Below are 14,051 nucleotides of genomic sequence, written 5' to 3'. Positions count from 1 at the left end.
GCAGCCCGCTACGGTTTCCAAACCAGCCGGGCCTGGGCCGCATGCCTCCAGAACAACCTTGACTGGTGATGATGTTGCCACCAATGTTGGCGCGCTTGGTTCGCGCAAGAGAGCCTGTCCGCGTCAGGCAGAACGCACGCGAGAATGGAAATGTGCTAGAGTACAACAGGATTAGGCTACCGACTCTAAGGGCGGTTCTGAGGAGGAGGCTATTGATGACGCCTTTGAGGAGGCAGAGCAGGATCCCTCCGCGGTCATGGAATCTAACCCGCTACCCGGGTGTAGTACTCAAAGATCGTTTGCAGACGCACTTCCTGCAGATTTGGTGGACCCCTCTGGGGACCCGTTATTTAACCCTGACTCACTCCATCACCCGCGTTCCGCGGAATGGCTACCTTTGGACCATGTGTCCAAATATTTGGAGGCGCGGGTGCGGTGCCCTCTATCCAGAGAGGCCCGCAATAAGCTCAGGGCGGAATGCCCCAGACCAATCATCCCCAACAAGGTCTGCAATACCCCGTCTGTGGATCCGAAAAAGATCCAATTCCTTTCTAAAGCGGGTTGGAACCCGCGTAAGGGCCTGGAGTCAGCCCTGCGCTCCTGCCAGGACAAGCTCCTGGACGTGTTCGGCCCTCTAGCCAAGATTTTTGATCTGGCGGAGTCAGCTAAGGCTGAGGGCGGTCAGGTAGACCCAGTAGAGTTGCGCGAATGGGTGCAGCGCGCCATTTGCATTACGGGCAACGTGAATACGTCCCTATCCATGGAACGGCGCAAGGCCATCTTGTTCAAAATTGAACCAAAACTCGCAAACCTGGCACTGACAGAGACGGGAAAGGAGGCTCAAGGCCTACTATTTGGAGAGTCCTTCATCAAGGACCTAGGCCGCTATGTAGGCGCTTTCACCGCCCTAGATAAGGCCCAAAGTTCCATGAAAAGAGTTTTCCATGGTAGGGTCTCTACCAGGGCCGGCAGTTTCAGGGGCCGTCTGTCCGGCCGCGCCCAGTACCAGTCCCGTGGCTCGGGTCGAGGCTCCTCACAAAGACCGGCTTTCCAGGAGCACAGGCGGGATCCTGCGCCTTTCTTCCCATCCAGAGGAAATCCTTGGAGATCCAGGGGATATAGAGGACAACCCGGTTCCAGACGCCCCTACGGTAAGACCGCTGCCCCATTTCAATTCTTTAAATGCTTGTGTAGGGGGCAGACTACGTCTCTTTTCTCAGGCCTGGTCCCGCATCACCTCAGACCAATGGGTCCTATCCACGGTCAGGGGTTTTCACATAGAACTGACATCTTTCCCTCTGTCCATTTCTCTCCCACACCCGGTGGTGTTGTCAGAACAGAACCGCGTTCTGGTGGACTCAGAGTTGTCGGACCTGGTCCGCAAGGGGGCAGTAGAACCAGCCCCGGGACCCCCTTACGGGGTAATCAGCAACATCTTTCTGGTTGCAAAGAAGGGGGGTCAGATGAGACCCGTCATCAATTTACGCGCTCTCAACGCGTTTGTCGTTTACCGCCATTTCAAAATGGAGGGGATCCACTTACTGCGAGATTTACTGCAGATGGGCGATTGGATGGTCAAATTGGACCTAAAAGACGCTTATCTTACGGTACCGGTAGAGGACGCGTCCAGAAATCTCCTCTGTTTCTCTTGGCAGGGCAGCGTTTGGCGGTTTACGTGCCTCCCATTCGGCCTCTCGTCGGCTCCATGGTGTTTCACCAAACTGATGCGTCCAGCCATGGCCTGGCTCCGCAGTCGGGGAGTTCGCCTCATCATTTATCTGGACGATATCCTGATCATGGCTCAGGACCGTTCGGTGTTACTAGACCACCTTCGCTGGACCATGGACCTGCTCTCAGAGCTGGGTTTCCTGCTCAATCGGGAGAAGTCCTGTCTCTCTCCATCCCGAGAGATGGAGTTCCTCGGGTTCATGGCGGATTCCACAGCGGGGACCCTCAGCTTACCATCGGCCAAGATTCGGTCGATTCGCAAAGAACTGCTCAGAGCCAGGTCGTCCCCCCGTATCCCGTTACGTCAGCTGGTGAGGATAATAGGCCTTCTTGCATCATCCATCCAGGCGGTCTTCCCAGCCCCGCTCCATTACCGGGCTCTCCAGCGCCTGAAAATCGCTCATCTACGGAAGGGAGCTTCCTACGCGGACTGGATTCCCTTGGACGAGGAAACCAGGGAGGAGCTGTCCTGGTGGATCCACAACTTGCATGCCTGGAACGGCAAGGCGATTTTTGGTCAGCGCCCGGATTTCGTGGTGGACTCGGACGCCAGCCTATCGGGCTGGGGGGCTCACTGCGAGGGAATCACGACTGGCGGAGGCTGGTCAGAAATAGAGACGGGGTTCCACATCAATGCGTTGGAACTGTTGGCGGGCTCTTTTGCAATCAAGAGCTTCACGAGGGACACGGCCAGATCCTGCATTCAATTGCGTATGGACAACGTGTCAGCTGTACGTTACATCAACGGCATGGGAGGAACCCGGTCCACCATTTTATCACGGTTGGCGAAGGACTTCTGGGACTATTGCCTATCCAAGGAATTGGTGGTCTTGGCAGAATACCTTCCGGGCGTTCACAACATCCACGCGGACTGGAGCTCTCGTCATCTTTCGGATTCCAGCGACTGGCAGTTAGATCCAACGGTGTTCCGCTCCTTGATGTCGATTTGGGGACCTTGCTGTATCGACCTGTTTGCCTCGCGCCTGAACACGCAACTGGCACGATTTTACAGCTGGCGCCCGGATCCGGAAGCCGAGGCCGTGGATGCATTCCTCCAAGATTGGTCCAGAGGGATCCTCTATGCGTTCCCGCCGTTCCAACTGATTCCGCGGACCCTCATTCAAGTGCGCCGGTGTGTCGCGGAACTGACCTTGCTGGTCCCGTTTTGGAGCTCCCAATCATGGTTCCCCCACCTTCTGGAGATGATGGTAGAGATCCCTCGCCTTCTCCCGACGTCGCCGACTCTCCTCCGCGACCCTCGCCGCCAGCCACATCCTCTTCTCCTGGACGGGACACTGTGCCTGCTGGCGTGTCGGATTTCAGGGGACCCTGGGAGGTCCCGGGAGTTTCGGGTACAGCTAGAGTCCTTCAGGAGAACGCATGGGCCCCAGGAACCAGGAGATCTTATAGATCAGCCTGGGGGTTTTGGGCTGACTGGTGCTTGGCTAGGGACTTGGATCCCATTTCAGCACCTGTGACGGAGATTTTACATTTCCTGTCTTCCCTCTTCCACCAGGGCAAGGCGTATCGCACCATCATCCTGTTCAGATCTGCCATCTCAGCGTCTCACCAAGGCTTTGACGGGACGCCTGCGGGTCAACACCCTTTGGTCTGCCGGCTGATGCGCGGCTCGCGTATGTCTCGACCTCCGAGACCAAGGTTCACCACCACTTGGGACGTGTCTCGTGTTCTCTCCTTTTTGTCTGCTTGGCCCCAGAATTCTGAACTCTCCCTTAGGCAGTTGTCTGCGAAACTGGTCACTCTTCTCTGTTTGATTTCTTGCAAGCGGGTGTCCGATGTCAGGGCTCTGGATCATGATGCCCGCTCCTACACCCCGGAAGGGGTCACGTTTGACATTTCTAGGAGGACTAAGACCCACATACGCTCGGTCTCCTATCCGGTTTTTCCTGCTTCGCCTTCGCTTTGTCCTATGGCGTGCCTTAAGGAATATGAAGTTCGCACTTCTCCTTATAGATCTCGAGAGCTTCCGCAGCTCTTCCTTTCCACGATTCGGCCTTTTGCTCCGGTGACTACTCCCACGTTGGCGAGGTGGATGAAGTGGATCATGGAGTTTTCGGGCGTGGACGTCTCTCTTTTTTCGGCACATTCCGCTAGGGGGGCATCTGCTACCTCGTTGGCGGTTTCTGGGGCCAGACTTGAAGACATTTGAAGTTGGCGGATTGGTCCAGTGTCTCCACGTTCAGGGAGTTTTATTTTAGACCAAGTCCTCATGTGTTTTCTTCCATCATTGATAACGTGTCTTAGACTTTGAACTTGCAATAGGAGCCTCCGGGTCTTGTAATAAAATCAGATGATTTTCCTATTTCATGACGTAAAGTCATGATTTTATTAAAGACACGGAGGCGAGTATTGCCCTCCCTTATTTTTCCCTCCCTATGTAAGTATTTATGATTACATGTCTGATGGATTGCTTTGTCTTGAGCATTATGTTTTAACTCTGTGAGTTTTTCCTGAGTAGGTTTTGCGCAACCATGTAGATTGGATATCCTGTATCAATTCGCCTCCTATCACTCTCTATTTTTTCATCCTTTAGGTTGAGACTGAAATGTTGAGCAGTATTCGTTGTTCTGCATGAGGTTTTGGAGGGTCGGCAGTTTCGGTTCCAGCCGATCGTTGAAGTGGACGGGACGAGGACTATTCTGTCAAGACTTCGTTCCGGTTTGTTCCTGGTTCGCGCCCAGATGACTGGCGGTTTCCTTCCCGTGATGTCCGGAATTTTTCGGTTTCCAGTTTCGTTGGGACTTTTGGGACTCTTGTTACAAAGAAAGAGGAGGTTTTACAGGAGGAGTTACCTATTATACTAGGACTATGGGGAGGGGTTTGGTCACATGTTCATTTTTTTCTTTGCTGCTATTGGTCAGAGTAATGAAGGAGAATAGCAATACTCGCCTCCGTGTCTTGAATAAAATCATGACTTTACGTCATGAAATAGGAAAATCATCTGATTATACAGCCACCACTAGAGGGAGCTCACTACATACAGATTATACAGTCACCACTAATGGAAGCTCACTACATACAGATTATACAGCCACCACTAGGGGGAGCTCACTACATACAGATTATACAGCCACCACTAGAGGGAGCTCACTACATACAGATTATACAGCCACCACTAGGGGGAGCTCACTACATACAGATTATACAGCCACCACTAGGGGGAGCTCACTACATACAGATTATACAGCCACCACTAGAGGGAGCTCACTACATACAGATTATACAGCCACCACTAGAGGATGCTCACTACATAAAGATTATACAGCCACCACTAGAGGGAGCTCACTACATACAGATTATACAGCCACCACTAGAGGGAGCTCACTACATACAGATTATACAGCCACCACTAGGGGGAGCTCACTACATACAGATTATACAGCCACCACTAGAGGGAGCTCACTACATACAGATTATACAGCCACCACTAGAGGATGCTCACTACATAAAGATTATACAGCCACCACTAGAGGATGCTCACTACATACAGATTATATAGACACCACTAGAGGGAGCTCACTACATACAGACTATACAGCCACCACTAGAGGGAGCTCACTACATACAGATTATACAGCCACCACTAGAGGGAGCTCACTACATACAGTTTATACATCCACCACTAGAGGGAGCTCACTACATACAGATTATACAGCCACCACTAGAGGGAGCTCACTACATACAGATTATACAGCCACCACTAGAGAGAGCTCACTACATACAGATTATACAGCCACCACTAGAGGGAGCTCACTACATACAGATTATACAGCCACCACTAGAGGGAGCTCACCACATACAGATTATATAGCCACCACTAGAGGGAGCTCACTAAATACAGATTATACAGCCACCACTAGAGGGAGCTCACTACATACAGATTATACAGCCACCACTAGAGGGAGCTCAATACATACAGATTATACAGCCACCACTAGGGGGAGCGCACTACATACAGATTATACAGTCACTACTAGAGGGAGCTCACTACATACAGATTATACAGTCACCACTAGAGGGAGCTCACTACATACAGATTATACAGCCACCACTAGAGGGAGATCACTACATAAAGATTATATAGCCACCACTAGAGGGAGCTCACTACATACAGATTATATAGCCACCACTAGAGGGAGATCACTACATACAGATTATACAGCCACCACTAGAGGGAGCTCACTACATAAAGATTATATAGCCACCACTAGAGGGAGCTCACTACATACAGATTATATAACCACCACTAGAGGGAGATCACTACATACAGATTATATAACCACCACTAGAGGGAGCTCACTAAATACAGATTATACAGCCACCACTAGAGGGAGCTCACCACATACAGATTGTACAGCCACCACTAGAGGGAGCTCACTACATACAGATTATACAGCCACCACTAGAGGGAGATCACTACATACAGATTATACAGCCACCACTAGAGGGAGCTCACTACATAAAGATTATATAGCCACCACTAGAGGGAGCTCACTACATAAAGATTATATAGCCACCACTAGAGGGAGATCACTACATACAGATTATACAGCCACCACTAGAGGGAGCTCACTACATAAAGATTATATAGCCACCACTAGAGGGAGCTCACTACATACAGATTATACAGTCACTACTAGAGGGAGCTCACTACATACAGATTATACAGCCACCACTAGAAGGAGATCACTACATACAGATTATATAACCACCACTAGAGGGAGCTCACTAAATACAGATTATACAGCCACCACTAGAGGGAGCTCACCACATACAGATTATACAGCCACCACTAGAGGGAGCTCACTACATACAGATTATACAGCCACCACTAGAGGGAGCTCACTACATACAGCCACCACTAGAGGAAGCTGATTACATACAGATTATACAGCCAACACTAGAGGGAGCTCACCACATACAGATTATACAGCCACCACTAGAGGAAGCTGATTACATACAGATTATACAGCCAACACTATAGTGCATACATTGATGAGAAGCAGTAGATTACCCCTCATACAGCATGCTGCATGAAGTTTCCCTTTGTCTATCCTGAGAGGAGCACTAGCTGTATAATCCCTACTACATCTCTTTGATACATTTCATATACATTCATATACATTGTGTATATTGTTGCTACCAGCTTAGTATTCAGTCAGTTCAGTGGCCAGTTTTTTCCTTCAGAATTAGATATAATAAGAATGAGGATTTCTCTCTTTAGACCTGTCCTGACAACTAGTAAAATTCTCACTCCAGCATGGTGTATAATAGGAATTCCGGCCCACAGCAATCAAGATGGCAGACATGGCGCATAGACTTTCTATATTAAGCCTTGCAGTCATCACACATAGTCTTTGCATGGAAAGCGATATATGGTACCATAAAGGGGTGGCGTCTGACACATTCACTGGCATTGGAATGTCTGTGTCATGAAGATGACAGCCACAAACTGCTACAATGTAGAAACCATACTGTAACTGTCAATGTGGTGTCTTTACAATGTACGGCGGAGATTTAATGCTTCTTTGGCCACCTTGATGTTCTGAACTAATGCCAGAACATCGCCCTCATCTCCCCACATCATAGCAGACCACTGGGGAACCATTCTTCTTCTGTCCTCTGTGTTTACAGAAGGCCACACCTTAATAGGTGGAGTATCTCTTCCTGCTTTTGGACTAGGTGGCGGGTTCTCAGCACATGAGGCACAATGGAAAATGGCCAATTAACCGCTATTATGCTGAAGTACCGCAACTGGAGCAGTTTGACACTTTTTAGCAGCAAGTAAATCCTTAGATCTCTTGGATACTGCAATAAATTCACTTTTAGGGTTTCAAACATTGACTTAAACGAGGGAGGCACAACCTTTTTTGGTCTCAGGTCAGCACTGTCACATCGCTCTATCAAAAAAATGTTGATTGGCACTCATTTGCATCGGACTATTACGCAAGCCAATGCAAAGTGAATGGGGAGGAATGATCACTACCACAGTCATTCCGCCTTCATTCTATTGATTATTGGTCGCCCATCCCTGATTAGATGTGCTGCCAATAACTGTACATCTTTCATCCTGATAAGACTGTTGGGGGACAGTGAACACTCTTTTATTTTAAACTTTTTATTTGTATTTTATTTTATTTATAATCTTCTATTATTTTTTTAAATATACTCTTGCCACATAATATGTCTCCAAAATGTATTTATTTTATTTGTATTTTATTACATTTTAAATTTTATTGTATTGTATTTTAATTTCTTTTTTTTTTTTACATATTTTTTCCACATAATTTATCTCCAAGAGGTCACTGAAAGACCTTTGGGAGACAATGAGACTTTTTTTTTGCACTATTTCCAATGTAACTGGGGCATGAAAAGGAGCCCAATTTATCGGGGACCCCAGCCTGCTGTATGGGCTTTGTACAAGGCAGAGCTGATCGGGGTCTACTGATCCTGCAGCTCTGCGCTTCTCTGCTCCCAAGACACTGGGTCCAAACTACATAACACTCATTAAGAGCTATGCCACCTATCTGAGGAGAAGGCAGAAGCGCTGATATACCACTTCTGCCTTCTCCTCGACTCCCCCACTGACAGCTGAGGACCCGTTTTGCTCCTGCTAGAGTGCAGGGGCAGGAACTGTGATGCTGCATCATGCGGCACCTCGGGTTGAAACACAGATGATCACATGATCAGCTGTGCTTCTGCCCAGAAGGATGGGGGCCACAAACCTTGGTTCTGAGGGGCCGCATGCGGGCCACGGGTTGTGCACCCTTGATTTAGACCAGTGGTAGAAAGGCATGGAGTCCCATCCTGTTTGTGATGACAAATTATGCGGCGAGCCCCTGAGGAGCCGATGTAGAGGATGGGAGTGGAAGTTGATGAGATGTTGTGTCACGGTGTACTCCCTCAGGCCATCGCTCCCTGGGGCTTGGTGCAGTGGAAAGGTGGTTTGAAGAATCGGGCCAGAAGTAAAAGTATAAGACAGGCTTGCTATTTGACTGGTCTGGAAGAGTAGACCTTCCAGCCGTAGTCCCTCACCTGCAGTATGGTCTGTAAAGCTGTGATTTCACCGATCACTCTGCTATCTTCTTGGCACACTTAAGCTTCTTAGAAGCAGTATTAGTGCCTCTGGAAGTTTCCCTAATGTAAGGATCTCACAGTAGAAATGGATACTGTCCCTTGGAGTGGGAGCTCTGGCACGTGCTTCATATATCCTCTATGTCTGGACTCGACACCCCCCCTTCCCCTGCAAGGAAGTAGAATCAGCCCACTCCTACCAAGAGAGGATGAACATAACATTACCATTCATAATGAGAAAACAATTCCAGATATCCCCAGGTCCTCCTGGAAGACAGGCCTCTAGGCAGCATGAATGGGCAGGTGGTGCCACATCTTGTGGTACAAACATCATAGATACTTGATGGCCTGAGGACCTTGAGCTTGACAAACATCATAGATGATGGTCTGGTGTACTGTCTACTGTAATAAACACTCTTATTCAGTGAATCGCTAGGGGATAGCTGAGGGTCTGTTATTACCCCAGAAGACATGGAACCAAACTGAAAGGACACCAAAAAGATGAAAAATACTTTGATGGCAGAGACAAGCCCCAAACTAGTGTGAATGGGAAGCTGAACTACAAGGGTAGCCCAGTGTATGTTGTTCCCCCAGAGACAGGGCACAGAGCTGAAAGGATCTCAAAAACAAAACAAAAAAATACCCAAATAATGGCGGTGTCAGGTGTATCGTCTCCTGTGGAAGAAGCTCTCAGCCAGTATGTAGCTGAGGGTCTGTTGCTGCAACAAAAGATAAAACCCCAAAATAAAAGTATTCCAAAAAGTAGCAAAAAATACATCTGTGGCGGCGGCAGGTGTGTCATGGTCTGGAAGAAAATCCAGTGTGAATGGGAAAGCGTTGCCAGATATAAAAAGCTGAGGGCCCTTCATTAACTAACAAGACAAGACACAACACTGAGTAGTGATCAAAAAGCAGAAATGCAGAATTCATTGATGGCGGCGTCAAGTGTATCAGCTCCTGTAAGAAAAGCTCTCGGCCCGTGTACATGGGGAAGTGGTGCCAGGTCTTGTAGTACAGAGATGGCTGAGGGCCTGTTGCTGCCCTGGGAAATAGGACACAAAACAGAAAGAATGCCAAAAAGAAGAAAATTAATAAATTGATGACGGCGTCAGGTGTATCGTCTTCTGGAAGAGAAGCTCTCAGCCAATGTGAATGGAGAAGTGGTGCCAGGTTTTGATGTGCAGTACAGGGATGGCTGAGAGCCCGTTGTTACCCCAGGAGGTAGGACACAATAATATATATTTCTGCTTCTTTTTCTTATTTGGAAATTTTTAAAAAAATGTTTGTGTTCTTCATATTCAGACACATCAGTAAAATTCCCCCATGGATGAGCCATAAAAACATTAATGTGCTGAGACTCATTTAATTTCTTGAAGTTTAGAAAAAAATAACTTGTTATGAAAGGTGTTTGTCTCGGTGATGATCAATGCGGCCTGGTCTGGCGGCAGGAAGGGGTGACCTACTTAAGGAGAACATTGCTCTTTTGTCACTGCCGAGATGAGACGTTTTATTTCTGCTTGTAAATCGAGATTATAACGTTCTGTACATTATTTCGTGGTCACAGACAGAAAAAAAAACATTCAAATAACATATTTTCTAATGAATCTGAGATGACTGCCGCTATGTAACAGTATTTCCCGGCAATTGTTAAAATCCATCAGAATAACTTCTGTTTGCCCCCATCTGCAACTGAAAGCCAGAAGAGCGGCAGATGGGAAGAGGAGCAGGAAGGACGTCTGCAGATCTTCATTAGGAAGAAATATTTCTCCTGATAGCCTCAGAAAATTCCCCATTTATTTTGAAGAGCCCTGAAGTCCTCGGTCATCGTACCGCACAATCCTCTGCCCCGGACAAGATGGTGTCTTTCGGTCGTCAAGAAATTCCATCTGCACAGGAGAGTGTGATGACTTGGCCAGATATAGGACATTGAGAAAAGGTCAAGTTGGCGGTGCACATTCATTTCTAATAAGATATAATACAAGCTTATTGGTGATAGAATACAGGAGCGCACACCTCTTACATCCAGAGATGTCTCCTCTGATGGTGATATTCTCTTTCCTCAGCTTCTCCATTCGGACCAGGCCGCCATGATTATTTCTTTCAGCTGCATCTCGTCTCTGCAGAGTTTACCACACAGACATCTTGGATTCATCATACTGTGCCCGTTGTGCTCCACAATGCCCCCAAATACCAGCAGAAATAATAATGCCATACATATCGTCTCCCCATCACAGTAAAGCCCCTAGAGGGGCCCAGTAAATTAAAGCCACTCCTATAATGTTTCAAGCAGTAACAAGGCCGCTCTAGAAGGCCACCCTATTGAGCCCAGAGAAGTACTAAAGCCCCCTGGAGCTATAATGTCCCCTGCAGTAGCTTCAGAATTTATAAAGCCCCCCCGCAGTGCCCCCTTTAGTTTCAATGCTCCCTGCAGGACTCTTTTGCAGTTATGACTCCCCTGTATTATAATGTCCACTCTGTTGTGCTTCGGCATGCATAAGTGCCACCAGCAGTGATGGTCAGTTCGCAGTGTTCGCCAGCGAATGCAGGCGGGCTGACATCTTTAGTAGGGTAGACTCACCAGTCCAGTGATTCACAGGTAAGTCCTTACCTGTGCCTATGCCGGGAGCCGGTCTGAAATCAAATGTAGTCACCGGGAGCAGGCAGTTCCGAGAACAGCCGCCGGGGCCATCATCAGGCTACTCTCTCCGAACTGCCTGCTCCGGTGACAGCATTTGATTTCAGTGTATCTACCTCCTATAGATGGCGGTGCGGCCTGTGATCACCGTCAGTGTATCTACCTCCTATAGATGGCGGTGCGGCCTGTGATCACTGTCAGTGTATCTACCTCCTATAGATGGCGGTGCGGCCTGTGATCACTGTCAGTGTATCTACCTCCTATAGACGGCGGTGCGGCCTGTGATCACCGTCAGTGTATCTACCTCCTATAGATGGCGGTGCGGCCTGTGATCACTGTCAGTGTATCTACCTCCTATAGATGGCGGTGCGGCCTGTGATCACTGTCAGTGTATCTACCTCCTATAGACGGCGGTGCGGCCTGTGATCGCTGTCAGTGTATCTACCTCCTATAGATGGCGGTGCGGCCTGTGATCGCTGTCAGTGTATCTACCTCCTATAGACGGCGGTGCGGCCTGTGATCACTGTCAGTGTATCAACCTCCTATAGACGGCGGTGCGGCCTGTGGTCACTGTCAGTGTATCTACCTCCTATAGACGGCGGTGCGGCCTGTGATCACTGTCAGTGTATCTACCTCCTATAGACGGCGGTGCGGCCTGTGATCACTGTCAGTGTATCTACCTCCTATAGACGGCGGTGCGGTCTGTGATGACTGTCAGTGTATCTACCTCCTATAGACGGCGGTGCGGCCTGTGGTCACTGTCAGTGTATCTACCTCCTATAGATGGCGGTGCGGCCTGTGATCACTGTCAGTGTATCTACCTCCTATAGACGGCGGTGCGGCCTGTGATCACTGTCAGTGTATCTACCTCCTATAGACGGCGGTGCGGCCTGTGATCGCTGTCAGTGTATCTACCTCCTATAGACGGCAGTGCGGCCTGTGATCACTGTCAGTGTATCTACCTCCTATAGATGGCGGTGCGGCCTGTGATCGCTGTCAGTGTATCTACCTCCTATAGACGGCGGTGCGGCCTGTGATCACTGTCAGTGTATCTACCTCCTATAGACGGCGGTGCGGCCTGTGATCGCTGTCAGTGTATCTACCTCCTATAGACGGCGGTGCGGCCTGTGATCACTGTCAGTGTATCTACCTCCTATAGACGGCGGTGCGGCCTGTGATCACTGTCAGTGTATCTACCTCCTATAGACGGCGGTGCGGCCTGTGATCACTGTCAGTGTATCTACCTCCTATAGACGGCGGTGCGGCCTGTGATCACTGTCAGTGTATCTACCTCCTATAGACGGCGGTGCGGCCTGTGATCGCTGTCAGTGTATCTACCTCGTATAGACGGCGGTGCGGCCTGTGATCACTGTCAGTGTATCTACCTCCTATAGATGGCGGTGCGGCCTGTGATCACTGTCAGTGTATCTACCTCCTATAGACGGCGGTGCGGCCTGTGATCACTGTCAGTGTATCTACCTCCTATAGATGGCGGTGCGGCCTGTGATCACTGTCAGTGTATCTACCTCCTATAGACGGCGGTGCGGCCTGTGATCACTGTCAGTGTATCTACCTCGTATAGACGGCGGTGCGGCCTGTGATCGCTGTCAGTGTATCTACCTCCTATAGACGGCGGTGCGGCCTGTGATCGCTGTCAGTGTATCTACCTCCTATAGACGGCGGTGCGGCCTGTGATCGCTGTCAGTGTATCTACCTCCTATAGACGGCGGTGCGGCCTGTGATCACTGTCAGTGTATCTACCTCCTATAGACGGCGGTGCGGCCTGTGATCACTGTCAGTGTATCTACCTCCTATATATGGCGGTGCGGCCTGTGATCACCGTCAGTGTATCTACCTCCTATAGACGGCGGTGCGGCCTGTGATCGCTGTCAGTGTATCTACCTCCTATAGATGGCGGTGCGGCCTGTGATCGCTGTCAGTGTATCTACCTCCTATAGATGGCGGTGCGGCCTGTGCTCACTGTCAGTGTATCTACCTCCTATAGACGGCGGTGCGGCCTGTGGTCACTGTCAGTGTATCTACCTCCTATAGACGGTGGTGCGGCCTGTGATCACTGTCAGTGTATCTACCTCCTATAGACGGCGGTGCAGCCTGTGGTCACTGTCAGTGTATCTACCTCCTATAGACGGCGGTGCAGCCTGTGATCACTGTCAGTGTATCTACCTCCTGTAGACGGCGGTGCGGCCTGTGATCACTGTCAGTGTATCTACCTCCTATAGACGGCGGTGCGGCCTGTGGTCACTGTCAGTGTATCTACCTCCTATAGACGGCGGTGCGGCCTGTGATCGCTGTCAGTGTATCTACCTCCTATAGACGGCGGTGCGGCCTGTGATCACTGTCAGTGTATCTACCTCCTATAGACGGCGGTGCGGCCTGTGATCACTGTCAGTGTATCTACCTCCTATAGACGGCGGTGCGGCCTGTGATCACTGTTAGTGTATCTACCTCCTATAGACGGTGGTGCGGCCTGTGATCGCTGTCAGTGTATCTACCTCCTATAGACGGCGGTGCGGCCTGTGATCACTGTCAGTGTATCTACCTCCTATAGACGGCGGTGCGGCCTGTGATCACT

General features: G+C 49.5%; 1 protein-coding gene across 1 annotated transcript; it reads left to right on the top strand.

The window, feature by feature from the left end:
- Window positions 1-256: 256 nt before the first annotated feature.
- On the top strand, window positions 257-4,436 carry LOC121008837. Its single transcript, XM_040441537.1, has 2 exons — window positions 257-1,151; window positions 4,283-4,436. The coding sequence occupies exons 1-2, from the start codon at window positions 257-259 to the stop codon at window positions 4,285-4,287; spliced, it is 900 nt and encodes a 299-aa protein (XP_040297471.1). The 3' UTR covers window positions 4,288-4,436.
- Window positions 4,437-14,051: the final 9,615 nt, after the last annotated feature.

Source organism: Bufo bufo, chromosome 7 (genome assembly GCF_905171765.1).
Source record: "Bufo bufo chromosome 7, aBufBuf1.1, whole genome shotgun sequence".
In the NCBI taxonomy this organism is placed as follows: Eukaryota; Metazoa; Chordata; class Amphibia; order Anura; family Bufonidae; genus Bufo; species Bufo bufo.
Note: the sequence above shows the minus strand (reverse complement) of the source record. Positions and strands in the feature narration are given on the sequence as shown.

Coding starts and splice junctions, on each gene's coding strand:
- LOC121008837 (XM_040441537.1), top strand. CDS start 257: ATGGAATCTAACCCGCTACCCGGGTGTAGTACTCAAAGATCGTTTGCA.